The sequence below is a fragment of the Sporothrix schenckii genome (genome assembly GCF_000961545.1).
Source record: "Sporothrix schenckii 1099-18 chromosome Unknown Cont47, whole genome shotgun sequence".
Lineage (NCBI taxonomy): Eukaryota > Fungi > Ascomycota > Sordariomycetes > Ophiostomatales > Ophiostomataceae > Sporothrix > Sporothrix schenckii.
The window spans coordinates 2,496-22,469 of NW_015971148.1; the positions used below are offsets into that span (position 1 = coordinate 2,496).

Below are 19,974 nucleotides of genomic sequence, written 5' to 3' on the forward strand. Positions count from 1 at the left end.
ATAGGTGCAATGGCCTGTACATATAAAATTTCTTTTATTATTTTACTTCACGTACGAAGTTTTAATCGGAAGCTCACCTAGTCACATGACAAAGGGGCGGTTTACTTAATCTCGTGTTTATATAACTCTGGGTATCCCGCCCCGACTTAGTATTAACGAATTACGAGATGTCCCTCGGCCCCTCCCGTATTCATCGTATTCGGTAACTAAACGTGTCGAAAAGAAACTACATTAACCTCGTCCCTTATTCAAGACTCGGAACGGTTTCCACGTCTAATTTACAACTTTAGCCCAATTCTCTCCTCTCGTAAGTTATAGCCTAGCTTAAATAGAAACAAAACTTGTGTAATTACATAGCGCTCATATAATATTAAACACGTGTCTACAGATACTCCTCGCGACGACGTCCGCTCGTCATTCTCAGTGGAACCCATTTCCTCGGACACCATTTGCTCTTTTCTGTCATGGCTTCGAGCCAGAACGAGAATAAAGGCAAGCGCGCAGTGGCCGGCAGCCCTGGTTCCGGCATTCTGGCATTGGCGCAGATGACACTGAATTTAGTCACCCGTCCCGTCACGCAGTTATGGAACGACGTTTGCGAAGACTGCAGTGGCTTAGAGTTGCGCAAGATCATGTCTATCAATATGCATCTGTTCCAGACGTACCAATATGGACTCCTGGTCGCAGACGTCGGTGATCGCTTCAAGACGATGCCAGCGAATGGATGTCCGCTCTGCCAAATGCTCTTTGCTCACCGCCTCAAAGCGCGGGGTGAGGGAGAGGCGAGCGATGGGCACGAGATCCGCGCCTTTTCGTATGTGCAGTGGTATGAAGGGGTTAACACACACGACTTTGTAATGCCCGACCCGGGTATCTCGCTATGTGTTGTTCCGCGATCCTTTGGATTTGACCAGCCTCCAGAGAGGATGATGTCCCACTTTCGGGAACACGGACACGTTTTTTGCTATGACTCCTTGTCGTTCGGATTCAACCTCTTGTCTCCGCGCGTTAGGAAAGACAGATTTGATGCATCGTTTGTCCAGCCGCTGTTAGACTTCTGCCGTGCAAACCACAAGCAGTGCGCGCCACCTACTATCCCCGTGGTTGGGCTGCGTCTGCTGGATTGCGCGACGCGCAGCCTTGTTTCGGCGACGCCGGCCATGGCGTACGTCGCGCTGAGCTACGTGTGGGGTAGTGGCGGCGCCGGTGCTGACCTCCCGCCCGTGGCCGCCGATGCCATGCAGGTGGCGGCGGCGCTCGGGTTCCGCTACCTCTGGGTGGACCAGTGCTGCATCGACCAGGAGGACTCGGAGGCGAAGCAAGTCCAGATCGCGCAGATGGACGCCGTGTACCGCAACGCGGCGCTAACGATCGTGGCAGCCGCGGGCGCGTCGCAGAGCCACGGGCTACCAGGCATCGGCACCCGGTTGCGGACGGTCCAGCGGACGGCGCGCATGGGACGCTACCGCGTGGTGGAGTCGCTAGCCGACCCGTACCACACGATGCGGCGGTCGCGCTGGTTCACGCGGGCGTGGACGTTCCAGGAGGGGCTGCTGTCGCGCCGCTGCCTCGTGTTTACGGACGATCAGGTATACTACGAGTGCGCGGGGATGAACACGGCCGAGGCAGTCGCGTGCAACGTGGCCAACTTCCACGAGTTTGACCGCTCGCGCTTCTTCCCGTCCATGCGCGGGTCCCTGCTCTGCACGGACCTGCAGTACGTGTCGCCGCATGCGTCGTTTGGCCAAGTGCGCGGCCTGCTCGAGCTTTTCACCGCGCGTAAGCTCAGCGTCGAAAACGACTCGCTCAATGCATTCCTGGGTGTGCTGCACCACTTCCGCCGCCAAGATTGCCCCGTTCGCCACCTCTGGGGCGTCCCCTTTGTCGTGCACCCGGGCATGGTCAAGTATTACTACGAGGACGTCGACGCCTACCTCCTCGACGGCATGTGCTGGCGGCATGTGCACAGCTGCTGGGACGACGACGCAGACGACGCAGAGCGCCGGCCCCGGCGGCGCCCGCAGTTCCCCTCGTGGTCCTGGTCCGGCTGGGCCGGCGCCATCACGCACGACCGCGCCCCGCACCCGCACCAGCTGTCGCCCTTTGGCAGCGTTCTGTCCTTTCTCAAGCTGGAGAGCAAGAACGGCTCCTTGGCGGCGTTTAAGGACGTCTTTGTGAGCCCGCAGGGAGACATTGAGCCCTGGTGCTATCCGGCGGCGCTTCTGTTCAACGCCGCGGTGGTGCACCCGGACAATATTGAGCATCGGCCCAGCACCGAGGAGTGCGACGGCAGCGATCCGAGCAAGCAGTGGAGGGTCGCCGGAATGTCCGCGACCGTGTCTCTGAGCTGTGGCCCATCGTCGCCATCTGGCCTTCTCTCGGCGTTGCGTGACGAAGAGTACCTTGCAGTCATTCTCGGGGTGGACAATCGCATCGGGCTGGAGCCTGGGGTCAGTTTTTTTGTCTTGCTTGCAGAAGCAGGACCGGGCGACCTGGTCCACCGCTGTGGACTACTCACCGTCCAGGCGCCACATCTGAGAGAATTTCTAGCGTTTTACGACTCTTGCGACAGGCGGAGTTTCCGCCTAGTGTAAGTAACAAGCAATGCTATCAATCCACAACTTTGTTTTGCAGCTAGGTGTGACTCTATCCTGATACTGGACCATCCCGCAGACGTAGGACCATATGTTGCGTCTCCTGGGTTTCAGAGTGAGAGGACCCAAGCACCTTTTCGCAGCCAGCCAGACACCGCTCCATCAAGTTCCGTGCCTCTTCAGGCCGCCCCTGCTCCTCGTAGCTCCTGGCCAAATTGCGCATCGCCCTGACCGCCTCGAGGCTGTCTTCGCCGTGAGCGCTCTGGCATGCGTGAAACGAACGAGCAAACAGGTCGCCTGCTTCGACGAGCTTCCCTTGCTTCTGATAAACGCAGGCCAGGCTCTTGGCGGTGGTTGCAATCTGCCTGGTCGCTGGGCCGTGGGCGCTCTCGAACCCTGCAAGCGCGCACTGAAGAAGGCGCTCTGCCTCGTCGAGCCGCTGCTGCTCCAGATAGAAGCTACCGAGGTGCTCGGCGGCCTCAAGAGAGGCCCAGCCGCACGGACCGAGGACCGTCTCGTACCCCTGCAGAGCCCTTTGCAGCAGTGGCTCAGCCTGTGCCAATTTGCCCTGCTCTATGTAGATCAATGCCAGCCGGACGTACGCGGGAAGGACCTGCGTATTGTTCGCTCTGTGCTTCTTTTCGAGCCCCGCCAGCGCACGCTCTGCCAGCGCTTCCGCTTCAGCGAGCTTCTCCTCCTTCTGCTGCTGCTGACAGACGCTGGCCAGGCGGAGGGCGTCGCGCAGGGTCGACGCGTGGTCGCCCCCCACGTGGACCCGGTGGCCCCGCATCGCGCGACGAAGCAGTTCTTCGGCGTCACCCAGCTTTCCCGGCTGCAGGGCATGCAGCGCGCCGAGGCTGCTGGCCACGTCCAGCGTCAGCGCGCCTTCGGGCCCCAGCGTCTCATCACTCAGCTGCAGCGCCCGCGCGTACTGCACCTCGGCGTCCGCCAGCGCGCCGAGCGCCATGCGCGCGTCGCCCAGGCGGTGCACCGCCGCTATGGCCGTCTCGTGCCTCGTGCCTAGCGCCCGCTCGTAGCCCGCCTGCGCACGCGCCGCCAGCTGCTCCGCTGCGACCCGGTTCGTCGCGCCGCACAGCCGGGCCAGGCTCGCCACGAGCGCCAGCGTGACCCCGTGTGCGGAACCCAGCACCTGCTCCGCCGCACCTAGCGCGCCGCGGAGCACCCCCTCCGCCTGTGCCAGCTCGTCGCGTGCGAGTAGCACACACCCCAGCCCGTTCAGTGCCTTCAGCTGGCCGATCACGTCGCGCCCCGTCTCAGAGAGCGCGTGCGCGCGACGGAACAGCTGCTCTGCCTCGTCGAGGTTGTTCTTGCTTGCGAGTGAGACTTCTGAGATGCGTTATGTGTATTTGTGGTGGAAAGATGCGTACCTTCCGCTCTTCTTCCTCGGCCCGTTCGTACAAATCTCCCGCCTCAAGAGCCGCTTCCGTCTCGCCACTGAAGAGAACCTTGGTCGTTATGAAATAGGATAGAGAGGGGTCCTCGAGGTAGGATGCCGGGAGGCGAATCGCACCATCTTGCCGCTGGCCCGTCTGCTGGGCCACCTCCAACTCGTAGGAGGATATCCGGATGGTCGAAGTGGCCTTCACACTCACACTTGCGGACTCTGCACCAGAAGACATTGTCTGTTCCAGCGAAAAAAAAATATACCTAGAGTAATATTGAGTGGAAAAACTAAAAGGGGAAATGGAGTATCATAAGCGGCCAAACAAACAAGTCATTGCGCATAAATTAAATGCATTTAAAAAGTGATACTTTTTAGGGAGCAGCCCAGAAGGTGCCGCCAGCCGTCTAGGCCATTACCTATGAAGCCTCGAGGAGCCTCACTTCGTTCTCAGCCCCAGGCAGCCAGGCGCTCTAAGCATGGATGCCTCAGGCACCAAGTATTACAAATGGCCCTTCCCAAGACGTTGATGTTCTGAGAAAGACAATGAAATCGTGTAACGGACGAACAATAAGTCAACACGTAAACGGGCTAACACAAAACTTAGGGCAGATTTCTGCCGCAGGTACATGTTACGTAGGCGTCTGCTCCGGCGGCCGTGTCTACAGCACTGATGGAACATATGGCAATCGGCTTTGTACGGCGAAACAACTGACCTGTTGCCACAATAATAGCACCTGTGGGTTTGAAGAAGCTTTTTGCGGCACTGAAAGTTGGCAGATGGGAAACTGCACCTGGGCATAAGTGCAAGTGCTATTTTGTTTACTCCTGTAATTTGAAAAACACCCCCATATCTCATTTTTGCGTTGAAACGGAGCCACAATCGATATACGTTCGCATCGTCAAGGTACGTATGTAGTCTAGTGTACCATATAAAGCCGTTTTAAACGAGCCATATCCCGATGAAGGGTATGTCTATTAGTGGTAAGGTGTTAATATTTCTAAAGGGGGTTGTATCTTTTAGAAAGTTTATTTTTGTTTGAAGACAAAAAGTATATCTCGGTCATACTTTCGCCTAGCCCTATTAAATTTTCTGTTTTATTAAAAAAATTCTCCAGTATCGCTTCTTACTGTGAAGTCTTCTTGTGATTTATTTTACCATCGAGTACCGCCCTATTTTCTGCTTTCTAGCCCATCGATAAGAACAAAGTTTTATTTCCAAATAAGACTTATCTGCCGCCGACCTGTCCTTTAGGAACTGGCTTAATCCACCCGAGAGCCACATTCACTGCCATGGTAAGAGCGCCCATGATCCAGATAGACTTTGCATAAGCGGTTCCGTGATAACGGAATACGATCGCGAAGATAATTCCTCCGAAGTTGCCGCTGGCGCCGACGAGTCCAGAAACGATTCCTGTCACATATGAGATTAGACAGAGAAAATAGCAGATACACAAACGCAAAGGAGTGGAAAACGTAGTAAAAAGACACCTTACCATTAGCAAATGGGTGCACGTGTGGCACAACTGAGAAATTGGCACCATTTGCGGCCTCAAGGAAGAAAGCCAGTCCTGCCATAAGGCCAAACATGGTGCTTTCACTGTGCGGATCCGACAAGCCGATGGCGAGCTCGAAGGCGCCCGTAACGACGCCCAAAAAGGTTACCCATAATCTCTTTGCCCAGACAGAGTGCGTGCTTCCGTATATGTAGTCGCCAATCAGGCCACCGGCTGGGCGAAATAGGACATTGAGCAGGCCAAACATGGCTGCCCAGTTACCAGAGCCTGTCTGGCCAAGGTAAGGAAAGTTCTTGTAGTAATAAGATCCGATATTGGAGTCGAGCACCAGTTCACCACCTTGTGCACCATTTGTTAGACATCACAAGACTAGTCAGGGGTGAGAGAAGAGGGGTTACGATGCACATAGAACTGAGGAAACCCACCAAAGGAGCACGCATATGGTGCAGCCAGTGCCAGAGACTGTGGGCTGAAAATAACAGAGAGGGCTTCCCGTAATGTCGGGTTTACAACCATTTCTCCTAAAGCGGTGGTCACAATCTCTGAGTCAGGGTCGGGTACTGCGCTCTCCAACTTAGAAGGCTCTTTTTCCGGCACGGGGGAGTCGAGTTTTGAAGCTTCCTTCGCCTTCTCATCTGCCAACGACGGTTCCTCCTTCTGTAGAGAGCCATCGGCATTGAGGGCTTTGACAACTTGTTCTATAATCAATGGCTCAGGCGGCGGGGATCCCGACTCGCCTTCGATGACAAGATGCCTCTCGGACCATTTGCCCGTTGGTGTGTCTTCACACAAAAGGAGCATGCCAACAGCGACCGCCACGATCAGAATAAATGGAACGATAAACGCGACCCGCCATGCTACATGATCAGTCAGACCTCGAGAACTGACCAGAGAATTGAAGACGGCAGGCATAACGAAACTGGGAGACAAAGCAGGAGAAGGTCAGTAAGAGGTGATGTATACCGGCAGATGATTCATGATCAAGCGAGACATACTAGGCAACTCCGCCTCCAGCGTTTCCCCAACCACCGGCGAGAGCGTTGGCAGTGCCGACCACATTTCTGTCGAAGAACCCCGTGCACCACACTTGGCATGGTACAAATGTAGCGCCAAGGATGCCAATAAAAAAACGGAGGGCAATGAGGCCGTTTGAGTCTTTGACCAGACCCGCCAAAGCCGTTGGGATGGCGCCGCAAAACAAAATTCCCGCGTAAACATAGCGCGGACCGAATCTATCGCAGAGGGGACCGGCCACCATACGGACGATGAGCCTGTAGAGCCTCCAGTCAGCAAAATCTCTTGAAGATTATAACTCATTATCAAAAGGAACGCCGTACGTCGCTAATAATGCAACCATGTTTGAGTTGGCCACGTCGGCTGGGGTCATGTTCAGATCTTTTTTGATCGTAATTGTCATCTCCATGATGTGAAAGAATCGAGTCAGTATTGCAGCTCATATACAAACAGCTAGACAGCTAGGACGATTCGTGTGGACAGTGCTCGCGTGGTCGACTCACAAGCGGGGGGAAGGCAAACCAAGACAAGAACGCTGTCATGAAGCCCAGCCATGAGAAAAAGAATACCCGGCCATACTTGTTCCCGAGGTTGAAAATGGGCACCGACAAAGCCTTAAGGGTCAATGTGTTGACCTTTGGCTGTCCAAAAAAGATTATTGGTTTTGTTACTGTCATCGTGACCTGAGTTCCGGTGATAGGGAATAGGTAAAAGCAAAAATGAATATTAACGATAAAAACAATGACGTAAAAGGTGATTTAGACTTGCAATAATCTTTACAGAAAGAGCAATTTTGAGCCCAAGTCCACGGTGCTGCCAGCTGTAATTAATAGGAATTTGATGTGTGCGTTCACTTCATTGCAAGCAATGCTGGGCCGAAACAGGCAATGGCCAGCAAAGAGCATTTCCCGTGACCTGGCTGGGACTTGGTCTAGATTGCTGAGAACAAACTTTTGTTCTCCGCGGACATGTCAGTTCAAGAGCTGAGCAAATAAAAACGGTATCCTTATCTTGAGCTGAGAGATAGACGATAGATAAGGGGATCCAGGGGCTATGCGGGTGCTCTAATAAAAATTCCTGCATTTTGTCTGTTAGAACAAGGCTTGTTGCCTTTATCAGTGACGACATACCTGATCGGCGTCAGATATACCAATCTCTCCTCTTCCCCCCACGTGTAGACTGCCAGATATCAGTGTCTTTGTAATGTTGACCTTAAACACAACTAGTAACAGTGGCAGCCCAGAACTTGCAGAGATACATAAGACATCGTGTCACGTGAATGGTAATGTGATACTCTAAAGTCAAGTGATAAAAGGGCATAACAGTGAGAAAATGGAAGACCACAGAATGGGTGGAAAAGAAGCAAAATAATATAATGGCGTGCATATGTTGTATTCGTCAGACAAGGGTTGAGTGATCAAGTTCCATAGCACTGTTCGACTTCGACTTAGAGGAACTTGCTATGAAGTTTGGATATACTTCCAGTTGTTGCATTGACTAACCTGTGTGGCCATACTCGAGGAATTGCATTGTCGCCGAATTCTCCATCAATGACACCTCTCGCCTGCATCCCCTACTTATACTGTTGACGGCGTATTTCCATAGTGGCCGAGAATGCGCTTCCGCTGTCCATCCATGAATATGGAGGAGCTAGAAATATATATCTGATATTCTCTTTTCCCTTTTTCCCAACCAGTCAGAAGAAAACAACATCTGATTCTTTCCAGTCCATACGTCCAAGAGTGTCCCTGACAAAGTTTTCCATTGCTGGTGGACCGCAAACCAGGGCAAGCCTATTCTCGGCAGGCACAGCTTCTTTCCGGAGTAATCGCTCCGATATACGGCCGCAGAGTCCTGTCCATCCCGTAGGGGGGCAAGTGAGCGTGTGAATCACCTTATAACGACCGCTGTCCGTGGTCTTGCGCTGAGAAAGGAGGTGGAGGTTGTCCAGTTCCTGTCGACATAAGATATCCTGCTCATTTCTGTTGCCGTCCAACAAAGTGAAAGGTATTGTGTCATCAGCATCGCACGCCACGGCTCGCAAGACCTGCAAGATCGGCGTGATGCCACTGCCTCCGCAAATCATAACAAAGGACGATACCGGTCGCTTCTCGCCCCCAATTGAAGCCACACCACGGCCCACGTACTCGAATTTTCCCACAGGTCCTTTGAATTCGAGAGCTGTACCAATCGGCACCTTGTTTAGCGCTGTTGTCATACGTCCTCCGGGAGACGTCAGTGTGGGGAGATAGAGCTTCACCAAGAGTTCGAGGGTGCCTTTCCGTGTATTTTCTGACACGGGTGTGTACGCACGGAGAATGGTCTCCTCATTTTCTGTATCTGTATATCGCAACATGAGGTGCTGTCCTGTAGGAAGACCCACCTCTTGGTTGTCGTGGTCAAGAATGAAGGTGAAAACTTTTGTGTCAGACGATACTGGGGTGATTTTACTCAGGATGGCCTTGGCCCAATGGCGCGAGTCCAAAAAGATAGCGCGTGTCGGTGATAAAGATTTTTCTGTGCCGCCCTGATCACGCAAAACCTGTCGGCCTCTGTCATCTAGACTGCCGATGTGGTAATCTCGCAACATACGCTTTGCGTTTTCACTGTCTGTTTCGTGATTACTTCATTAGTTAATTGTTATGTCATAGAAGAGGCCGTCACCCGTGGAGGAATTGGTCTCCAGCATTGACAGTCAAGAGGTGACCAAGACCGAACCACCTGCAGCGCGCCCCCCCCCCCCGCCCGACTTACGGATTGCAATGAACTCTTCTGTTGCATCTGATGCGGCAACTGCCTGGATGCTCTGAGCACCTCCCGGGTGATGTTTCAAATACCCCGTGCCGTCATAGACCTCACCAGCGACCACGAAAAGCGGCCGCGCCTCTGAACTCTGCTCGCTGAACTCGTTGAAGGTGAAGATGCGCTTCACATCTGAATTTGCCATGTTCACCTCCTCCAGCGGTGGTGTCGGTGGCTGATGTATATCCTTAGAAGATATTTCGCCCCACCGGCCATTGAGTAAGTCACCCCCTGCCTTTTTGACCTTTTCCATCCAGCCGGGATTTCCAGACATCAAGGACGTTGGGTGCTCAAAGCGGAGCGTCTGTTTCCCAGTCTTCACGATGGTGACACGGAACCAGGGATTATTCATCATACCGAGCACAGACCAGTACATGTCACGGGGCTGGCACATCATGGCATCGTCCATGCCGCGGACAATAATGCTGTCGGCGCTCTGCAGCTCGTAGATTGGAAGTGTATATGCCCAGAAGCACCAGCAAAAACATGTATCGCGAGACGACATATCGAGGCGGCCACCGTAAAGATCAATGTCGATATCACGATACCTGTCTTCGGGATATTGAACGTCCGCTAGTCGCCACGCTGGAGGAAGTGCATCGTTAGTCATTCATATAATGGCGAAAGGGATGGCCTGAAACGTTGCTACTTTTGACGCTTCTATAATTGCTCACAATTACCACCGTCGAGAGACACTTCCATGCGCGTCACACGACGGCCACCACCGCTGTACGCATACCCGCGAATTGTATAATCTGGAACACGAGACGCAAGGTCGAGAACTTCGTCGTGTTGTGGTTGTGCAATTGCAGAATTGACGTTCAAGTCGTAGATAGCATATCGTTCATCTCGCCACCACGCTGGCTCGTCGGCTGATTGCTGAGGAGTTACGGTGGTTCTGCGGACACATTAGATGCTAGTTATACCTGTGCTAGCATTGCACCAATGTTGAACAAATAGAAAATAAAAAGAGCAAATGCAAGAAAAACTCACGGAAGAACCTTGTTGTCGTAGTAATGGTACCAGTTGTCACTGGGCTCGGCCGTCACAATCAGCCGACGCAGCCACTTCACGCTACGTCCACCAATCTGGCCAGGGACAACGGCGCGTAGCGGTCGGCCGTGGTCGGCCCTCAACGGTGCGCCGTTCATTCCATGGGCGAGCATAAGGCCTCTATTTGGGTCCATCGCCCAGTTGAGCTTCACAGATGTCCCGTAATGACCATTTGGCTGTATACAAGATTAGTATGCAGTGTATAACAACAATGTTTCGATTGTCAATTTGTTGGGGGGGTGAGTTATTCACTTACTAGATTGTCAGCTCCTTCCATGCAAACAAATTTAGCTCGCCTCATGGGTTTTGCCCTTTGCAGAATGTTGGCCATAAGAGTCCCCGTGAACAGTGCGGTAGACAAGCCGGCTGGTCCCCAGGAGAAGCCCTTCGATTTCCTCACCGTGTTTTGCTCCTTCCGTCTGTTTCCGGCACATACAAGCGTGACAGGCAGGGTAATCTGCTCAAATTCTTCAACTAGCTGCTTCAGAGATATTGTCAATGGGTTCTCAACAAGCCTGTACCGGTCGAGTAAGCATGTTTCTGTGCGCAAAGAAGGAAACGAATACCTAATAAAATAATTCAATGACGAAACCGCAACTTACCCCTCGACACTAAGTTCCCATGACCAAATTTCATTGTCCAAAATTTGAGGCACCGGGCCATGATTCCGCACGTAGAAGAGGTCAACAGAAGTGATAAAGCCTGGACATCCGAATACATCGGCTTCAGCATTTCATCTTTACCCTAGGTGAAAAAGTCAATCAAAATGTCAACAATATTTACCTTCACGATATAATGCTGTTAATGGCGCTTCGGCATTAAATGGATGCACACCGGTTAGGCGAATTAGACGGGAGTCGCGGGTGACATGGTTGTCCGGCGTCCCCTTGTCCTTGTCGAGGACTTCGGTTACTGGTGACCCAGAGGGTGGTAAAGGGATATCTAAGAGGCTTCCTTCGACGGCATGAAGATAATTATGTTTGGATTGGAAAGGAAATGATTTTGTATCAATCAAGGGGCCTGCCAGGGGAGACAGAAGCTTTGTTGTGGTGGACATCGTGATCGTGTGGCTCGCACCGTGGTCAGTCCGCCATGACTGGGCTATGAAGAGGAACGAGTCTGGCGGTGGACAGGTTATCAATAGCGGTAGAAGGTCTGCGTCACAAAATCGGCAAAGACAGGACTCAGCTCCAACGCGGGTAGAAAACGATATGCGGGAGTCGGGCAATCGACATTGGCAATGGCGAACAGATATTAGGGAGCTTTGGTGGAGACATTAGGGGAGCATGCACAGCGTCCTTCGCCAGTAAATAACTGACACATTTACAGAGAAAAGAGGTATCAAAATTTCCGTCCCACATTTTCTATTCCCCATGAATTTTGCATTTCCGAGACTTGATCCATGGCTCTCAAGCCACACATGGCATCATTGTAGATTGTGGAGGGGTAGCCAGTCAAAAACATCACTGTGAAAGGTATGCTATCGCGGGACCGTTCTCGACATGACTAATAATGATTTCAGTAGAAGACAATACTAACGACTAACAGGAGATAAATGCGCCGGAGATGTAGGAGAAGTTGGATTTTCATATCTCAGTATTCATTCGCACGGTCGAGTAAACAACGGGGCGGTTTGGATGGGATTTATTACATTTGATTGGCCCAGCGCAACCAAAGATAAGGGCCTGTCAGACAGTAAGTGGTAAACCCGCCAAATGTTCAATTTTGAGTTGGGAAAAGGGGGTTAATGATTGTCTGAACGCTCATTGGCCCGGCCCAACCTGATAAGACTGCCCCAATTCGATCGTAAAGTCCAAGATGAGATTTCTTCTTCGATCCCACGACCGTTCCAGGACGACACACAGGTTTGGTATTACGCAGTACAAAACTCCAATCGCATTACTGTCTCCTTATCTTTGATGCTACCGTATACCGCATCTCCGAGGAGAAAAGCTTGTTATTAAATGAGCACCGTTTACTTTTGGTGGCCCGCGTCCTACGCTTTCTATCACACTGCACCGTTACGCTGATGTACGTCGTGTGTGTCTCGGTAGTACTGGCCAGGCCTGTCTGAGTTATTTTCGCTCTATGTACGGGTCATCTTTTGCTTCTTTTTTTGTCGTATTTTAATTGAAACAATTAATGCATATTTTAGTACTATTTTGTTGTTCATTTTGTCTTTTATGTTTTCATTTTCATTTTTATTTTCATTTTAATATGTGTTTCACTTTGCTATTACTTTATACCATTTCCATCCTTCTTTCATTTACGCTGCCTAAAACATAAGTGCAGTATTGTTGTGAATTTGCCTCACATTTCCATCTACGACCTCAGCATCGTCGGTTATATCGGCATATCTTTGGCTCTTCTAGTTATTTGTTTGTAGCATTTTTTTTTCACTCAACGACGATACAGCTGAACAGAAAAGAGGATGGCCGACAGCGCCCCTCATACCAATGGTGACAACGGCATCAATGGTGACAACGGCATCAATGGTGTCAACGGCATCAATGGTGTCAACGGCATCAATGGTGTTAATGGGAATAATGGCCTTCAAAGTTCCCACCCTCCCCGGACCCGCATCGTCGTTGTTGGACTGGGCATGGTGGCTATGTCTTTCATGTGCGTCTGCACCGTGTGACCTCCCTCAATCTCGAAGCTCAACATACTGACACTGGGGACAACTGCAGGGAGAAACTAATGCAGCTGGACGCGAAGCGGAGGGAGTACAGTCTCGTTGTTATCGGCGAGGAACCGCATCTGGCATACAACCGCGTTGGCCTGTCCACTTTCTTCGAGCACCGTGTCGTAGAGAACCTGTACCTAAACCCGCGAGAATGGTACTCATCTCTGGAGGACGATGGATCGCTGAATTACCACGTCAATACGCGCGTGGCCGAGATCCGTCCTGCAGCAAAGAATGTCGTGACGTCCATGGGTGTCGTCATCGCATACGACATTTTGGTTTTAGCTACGGGTTCCGAAGCCGTTTTGCCAGCTACAACGGCCGGCCACGATAGCCATGGCGTCTTCGTATACAGGACAATCGCCGACCTTGAGAATATGATGCAGTTCGCAGATGAGCACAAAGGCTCCGTCGGCGTTGCAGTCGGCGGTGGTTTGCTTGGGCTCGAGGCTGCGAAGGCAATGGTAGACCTCGAGTCTTTCGCATCGGTCAAAGTTGTCGACCGCAACAACTACCTGCTCGCTCGGCAGCTGGACGCCGATGCCGGCCGGCTAGTCACCGAGGGGGTCCGTAAACTCGGACTAGACGTTTTACACAACAAACGGATCGCCACCATAAACACGGATGTCGACAAAAGCGTGACCGGAATTACGTTCGAGGACGGCGAGCAGCTAAATTGCAGCGCTGTCTGTTTCGCGGTACGTATGACAAACAAATATGACATCACGCAGCTGGTAATACGACGGAATTAACTAGATATTGGATTAGATTGGTGTGCAGCCACGAGACGAACTGGCGAGCTCGGCTGGGATCCGGACAGGAGAGCGCAATGGCGGTTTTGTTGTCGGCGAAGAGTGAGTCGTACCCGTCTTCATATCTGACGCTTGAGCAACGAGAAAATGGTAAGTGCAGGGGCTAACCGTGGGAACTCGGCGACTGCAGTCTTCAAACGTCCGTTCCTGACATATTTGCGATCGGCGACTGCGCATGCTGGCAGAACCAAACATTTGGCATCATTGCCCCGGGCATCGAAATGGCCGATGTACTTTCCTTCAACCTTACCGAAGGTCGCCTTGGGTCCGGCCAACCGCCACGCAAATTCGACCGCCCTGATCTCAGCACGAAGCTCAAGCTCCTTGGTATTGACGTCGCAAGCTTTGGAGACTTTTTTGCAGACAGAGACGGACCAAAATCGGTCCCGAACGGGGGATTAAGTCCCGAATCAGCGCCCGTCAAGGCTCTCACCTACAAAGATCCTTTCGGATCCGTATACAAGAAATACCTCTTTACACCGGACGGAAAGTATTTGCTGGGTGGTATGATGATTGGTGACACGCGCGACTATGCCAAGCTCACCCAAATCGTGCGTACGCAGGCAGTTCTAGAGGCGCCGCCAAGCCAGTTCATCTTAGGTGCCCAAAAAATTGGTGAAGATGACGGCTCTGATCTGTAAGCAACAATACTGGTACTGGAGGGCTAGAAAGTGTGAAATGCGCAGCTGAAGTAGTTCATAACGTCTGTTATTGACATCGTTTCACCAGTACCGACGATACACAGGTCTGCTCGTGTCACAACGTGACGAAGGGTGACGTTGTCGAAGCTGTCAAGTCAGGAAAGTGCACAGATCTGAACGGACTGAAGGCTTGCACGAAGGCGGGTACTGGCTGTGGTGGATGTATTCCACTTGTGCAGAGCATTCTCAACCGGACACTGAAAGATCTTGGACAAGATGTTTCCAACCACCGTAAGTTACCTTCTGTCTAGACATGGCACCCGACAATGCTCTGTTTATATATCAACCCCCGTCTAATACAAACGTAAATAACAGTCTGCCCTCACTTTTCCCGGCCGCGTGCCGACCTCTACAACATCATCGCTGTCAAGCGCCTCACAACATTTGAAGCTGTTATGCGCGATGCAGGCACATTCCCAGAGTCACTTGGCTGCGAGATATGCAAGCCAACTATCGGATCCATTCTAGCTAGTCTGTTCAATGAGCCAGTGGTGTCACGACAACACCATGACCTCCAGGACACAAACGACCGCTTCATGGCCAACATCCAACGCAACGGAACATTTTCGGTTGTCCCGCGCGTGCCCGGTGGCGAGATCACACCGAAGCAGCTGATCGCCATGGGCCAAGTTGCCGACAAGTACGGGCTCTACTGCAAGATCACTGGAGGCCAGCGGATTGACATGTTCGGAGCACGGAAACAGGACTTGCTTGCCATTTGGAGGGAAATGGTGGATGCAGGGCTCGAAAGCGGCCATGCATATGCAAAGGCTTTGCGGACAGTCAAGGTATCGTCTCCCGCCCTTTACACTCTGCTTCATGGTTACTAAACCACACAGAGAATACGTATGCTAATGCGACCTGGTAGAGTTGTGTGGGATCGACTTGGTGCCGCTTCGGTGTAGGCGACAGCGTTGGCATGGCTATTCGTGCTGAGGAGCGGTACAAAAGCATTCGGGCCCCTCACAAGATCAAGGGGGGTGTATCCGGTTGCGTACGCGAATGTGCAGAGGCACAGAGCAAAGAGTAGGCCTTTTTCGACCATACAACTTTCTGCCCAGTGGACTTTGCAAATTGATTGACCATTTGATTTCACTAGCTTCGGTCTCATTGCAACGGAAAAGGGCTACAATATATTTGTTGGCGGCAACGGCGGCGCGAAACCCCGGCACGCAGAACTTCTGGCCAAAGATGTGCCACCAGAGGAGGTTATTCCGATCCTAGACCGCTACCTCATCTTCTACATTCGGACAGCCGACCGACTGCAGCGGACAGCTCGGTGGCTTGAAAGTCTGCCGGGAGGTATCACCTACCTGAAAGAGGTCGTTCTTGAAGACAAGCTGGGGATCTGTGCCGAAATGGAGAAGCAGATGCAGGAGCTTGTCGACAGCTATTTCTGCGAGTGGACCGAGATTCTTGCGGATCCAGTCAGACAGAGCGTGTTCCGCCAATTCGACAACACGGATGAAGATGTAGAGACGGTCGAGGTCGTCGTTGAGCGAGAGCAAACCAGACCAACCTACTGGTCTCAGGAGTCAGCGTCTGAGGATTTTCGCAGTCATCACTGGTCGCAGCTTGCCTGGGAGCCGCTCCTCGAAACGAAGCACTTTGATGCAGACGGACGCTCGTCGGCGCATATCAAGCGGGGAGACACGCAGCTTGCGGTTTTCCGTGTTCGTGGCCGGTACTATGCGACGCAGCAGATGTGCCCGCACAAACGGGCATTTGTGCTGTCAGACGGCTTAGTCGGTGAGCAGGCGGCCAAAGCCAATAAAAAATGTGCCAGTAACGGCGACAGTAGCGGCGGAAGTAAGTACTGGGTATCGTGCCCATACCACAAGCGCAACTTTGACCTCAACGGGGATGTGCCTGGACGGTGCTCAAGCGACGATTCACTGAGCATCGCAACTTTTGCAGCCGAAGAGCGTGATGATGGATGGGTGTACCTCAATCTCCCTCCCGTGGAAGAGCTGGATGCAATACTCGGTACTTCGAGGTGGAAAACACGGAAGGAAGAAGCTGGTGACCCGTTTCAGAGGCTGGATCAGAAGTTGGGGAAGTCCCAAAAGGGTCGCAAAGGCCGGAAGCCAGCAGATATACAGCCTCCATCTCTACAGACCGTTTCAATTGGCTGGTAATCGCAGACGACGAAGCTAAGCCTATGATTTAGTTCGGAACCGTGCAATATCTTTGTTAGAAAGACAGTCGAGCCTCACTCAGTAATGAAAGCAGACTGACCGAGATTTGGCTTCGGCAGGTCAGGTTTGGTCGTGGCCGGTTTCCACCTCGCCGATGGCCATGCTTCGGCTTTCTTGGCCTCAGAAGGTCGTGTTTTCATGTCGCTGCAATTTCAACCACAACCATATAGGTTTCTTGACACGTTGGAAAAGTATCACCTAGGTCTCTAAGTAATGAAAAGATATCGAGGCGTGGCGTTAGTCGCCTCCTACTGGGAAAGTTTAAGTGGCGTGGGTTGAGACAGAGTAAAGAGAGCACTACCGCGATTGTACCAAAGCAAAGACCTGTGGAATACTGGTTTATTTATTTTGGCTGCCATGTCGATTAGCAGTTATGATAGTTATTCTTCTATATTGGCTTAAAAAAGATAACATGAATTAAGGTAGCGGGTCAATTACCTATGCCTTATCTGGTTCGTTACGTCATCTTTTTTCGGCGTTATATCGCCTCAAGTATCATATCCTGAATCTGTTTAACAATATTAACCTCCGTAGTCTGACTTGCCATAATATAAAACACATTTCCTAGCACCCTGGAGTGGATTTTGAAACCGCCGCTCACACTGAAGAGCGCGGACTGCAACCCGACAGCAGCACTGGATGCGTATCCTGGGTTCTCGTCTCGCAATTTAATGGCCAAGACCGACCCAAGGGCGACGATACTGTCAACTTCAGCGCGACAAGAGACTTCGGAAAGGAACGTAGGAGACCACATGCTCCATACGATTCCCTTGCCCTGCTCCCAAGGTCGCTTAAAGTCATCCCATGCCCCGCTTGCCTCCATCTGCAGTAGTTCTTTGATGGAGGTCTCGGCTACTTTACACCCCACGGCATGCGCCGTATAACTGTGGCCATGCAGTAAGGCATCTCGCTTCTCGGCACCCAAAAATGTTTTGTAGATGGCCTCGCTGGCAGCCGTTGCAGCGAGCGGCACAAGACCGCCCGTGAGAAGCTTGGCGTGTACGGAGATGTCAGGGTGCACGCCCAGAAGCGTACTGGGCGAAAAAGGGCCGAGGCGGGTAAGTCCCGTAAACACCTCGTCAAAGACAACGGGGAGACCAGTCCAGGTATTGTCATCCAGTGTGGGAGTTGGTTTGGAGGTGAAAAGAGTGTGTGACGCACGAACGACCGAGACCAGCGTGCTTTGGAAGAGCGGATCGATGAGGAGCATTCCCCCAGCGCCTAGAAGGACAGGCTCCATGACAAGCGCGCCAAAACTCTGGCCCTCCACGCGCACAAGGCGGTCGAGGGTTTTGAGGATATGTGTCCTATATTTTTCAGCCGCAGCTGAGGCATTGCGCATCCCGATGTCAAACACATCTCCTAAACTGGAAAACGTCTGTGTTGGGCCGAACTCGCCTTCCATGCCCTTGGGCGGCTCGACGATCCATTTCCCCCCCTTCATCTTTACCTCGGGGAAATCGAACCAGTGACCGCGTCCTTTGTACCAGTGGACGCGCTCGTTGTACGTTGACGGCTCCGAGCAGTCCATCGCTCCGATGGTGTCCCCGTGATAGGACGACCTGAGCCCCAACACGCCAAGTTCCTTCCCCTCGTAGTCGTACCGTTTCGATGCCGCCGATAATGCCATCTTCACAGCAACCTCTATGCCCGTACTGCCATTATCTGAGTAGAATATGCGTTGCAAGCGTGGGTTGCCCATGTGCTTCAACAAGAGCTCTGCTAAAGATAAAGCCGGTTCGTGGATCGTACCCGCAAACATGACGTGTCCGTAGCGACCAGCAGCGTGTGCAGCAGCCAAAGCGAGCTTGGTGTTGGCGTGACCAAGGCCCTGGGTCCACCACGAGGCGGAGCCGTCAAGAGTTGGCTTAAGCGTATTTTTTGGAGATGAGAAATATGCTTGGAAGAAATCGCCATGTGCCGAATCAATGGTCATAAGTGACGCTGGTGTAAGACCTGAATGTTGCGTAAAAGGATACCAGATGTGTTTATGCGCTTGCGGTGCCATGTCGTTGAGGCGGGCAAGGCGCAACTGGTGTGTAGTGGCGAGATCCGTGACGGTGTCGAGAACTTCAGGCCTGGAGGACATTTCGTCGTAGTATTCGGCCATGCGCTCGTAGTCGGATGCCGTCGTGCTCGACGGGGATGGTGGCGGTGGGACTGAGAGAAGGGCAATGTCCCGCTCCGCAAAGTAGTCCCGGAGGTAGAGATGGTTCTCGTATGTCGCATCCTCAAACACCAATACTCTGCTAATGTCGTAGCCGCGGATGTGCAGTGACTCAAATGCGGCGATGGAGGCTGAAATGCCGCCCAGCCGGTGGTCGCCGACAAGGATGACGGGAAGTCGCAGAGGCTGGTACATGTCTGCCTGCGAACTTCCGGATGGGGTCGGCGAGTGCACACCGCCAGCTGTCTCTATCAGCAACGTTCCCTGGCCGTCTTCTGCGCACTTAGCCACGTACGTCTGTATCTGTTCGCGAAGTGCAGCATCTGTGAGCTTCGTAGCCGCTACTCTAGCCGCCACATGCGGGCTCACAGGAGACCCATATTGAACCAACGTCTTGGATAGTGTTTGTGGCGAGAAGCGTGCAAGGTGGCCATCGTCAGCTTGATCCTGCGGGCCGGTCGACACCGGCTTCAAATACCAAACGTGTTCTTCGGGAAAGGCGCGGTGCAGCGCACCGCATAGAATGGCTGATGTAACTGTCTTGCCCACTCCTGTGTTCGCACCATAGACCTGATAGACACGCAAGGAGCGTCGCAGAATGGCGCCGGTGGCGCCAGTGACAGGCATTGTAGGTTGTGGCTGTGGTTGTCTTTCGCGGTCGTTGTCGTGGTTGTTGTCTGGTTCACATTATTGGTCAACTTTCCAGTGAGCGGCTCAACAATGGGTAAGGTGACATGTGCGCTACCCCACACACGTTTTTAATGGCTCACTGATTCCCCCCCCCCCCCCCAACTGTCCGGAATAAGATCTGCTCCTCGACTTCATGCTAGCAGATCATGCCCGTTGACTTTTTCAAGATTACAACTCCACACTTCCACACTCCCACAAGCCCGCCCCGAGACGAAAACTGGTGGTTTTCGGTTACAATCGGTTGCACAATGACTCCGAAGTAAGACGTGCGGTGAAATTTGCAATATATCAAATCAATATATTTTTTACTTCCCGCCCCTTCCCCTTGATGTAATCAC

General features: G+C 52.4%; 5 protein-coding genes across 5 annotated transcripts; 2 read left to right on the forward strand and 3 right to left on the reverse strand.

Annotated features, from left to right (window-relative positions):
• Positions 1-464: 464 nt before the first annotated feature.
• SPSK_03002 (uncharacterized protein) lies at positions 465-3,618 on the forward strand (the record flags this gene model as incomplete). The annotated part of the gene is made up of 2 exons (XM_016729847.1): positions 465-2,590; positions 2,778-3,618. 2 exons carry the CDS (start codon positions 465-467, stop codon positions 3,616-3,618), a joined length of 2,967 nt encoding a protein of 988 aa, XP_016584554.1.
• Positions 3,619-5,225: 1,607 nt separating this feature from the next.
• SPSK_03256 (MFS transporter, NNP family, nitrate/nitrite transporter) lies at positions 5,226-6,900 on the reverse strand (the record flags this gene model as incomplete). Its single annotated transcript, XM_016730096.1, has 5 exons — positions 5,226-5,410; positions 5,493-5,852; positions 5,939-6,432; positions 6,509-6,784; positions 6,851-6,900. 5 exons carry the CDS (start codon positions 6,898-6,900, stop codon positions 5,226-5,228), a joined length of 1,365 nt encoding a protein of 454 aa, XP_016584555.1.
• Positions 6,901-8,223: 1,323 nt separating this feature from the next.
• On the reverse strand, positions 8,224-11,439 carry SPSK_02996 (nitrate reductase (NADPH); the record flags this gene model as incomplete). The annotated part of the gene is made up of 7 exons (XM_016729841.1): positions 8,224-9,137; positions 9,282-9,914; positions 10,004-10,227; positions 10,323-10,558; positions 10,639-10,897; positions 10,985-11,084; positions 11,166-11,439. The coding sequence occupies 7 exons, from the start codon at positions 11,437-11,439 to the stop codon at positions 8,224-8,226; spliced, it is 2,640 nt and encodes an 879-aa protein (XP_016584556.1).
• Positions 11,440-12,813: 1,374 nt separating this feature from the next.
• SPSK_02946 (nitrite reductase (NAD(P)H) large subunit) lies at positions 12,814-16,719 on the forward strand (the record flags this gene model as incomplete). Its single annotated transcript, XM_016729792.1, has 8 exons — positions 12,814-13,004; positions 13,073-13,766; positions 13,837-13,922; positions 14,011-14,517; positions 14,610-14,812; positions 14,897-15,369; positions 15,450-15,607; positions 15,681-16,719. The coding sequence occupies 8 exons, from the start codon at positions 12,814-12,816 to the stop codon at positions 16,717-16,719; spliced, it is 3,351 nt and encodes a 1,116-aa protein (XP_016584557.1).
• A 538-nt stretch (positions 16,720-17,257) lies between these two features.
• SPSK_03105 (adenosylmethionine-8-amino-7-oxononanoate aminotransferase) lies at positions 17,258-19,573 on the reverse strand (the record flags this gene model as incomplete). Its single annotated transcript, XM_016729946.1, has 1 exon — positions 17,258-19,573. The coding sequence occupies one exon, from the start codon at positions 19,571-19,573 to the stop codon at positions 17,258-17,260; it is 2,316 nt and encodes a 771-aa protein (XP_016584558.1).
• Positions 19,574-19,974: the final 401 nt, after the last annotated feature.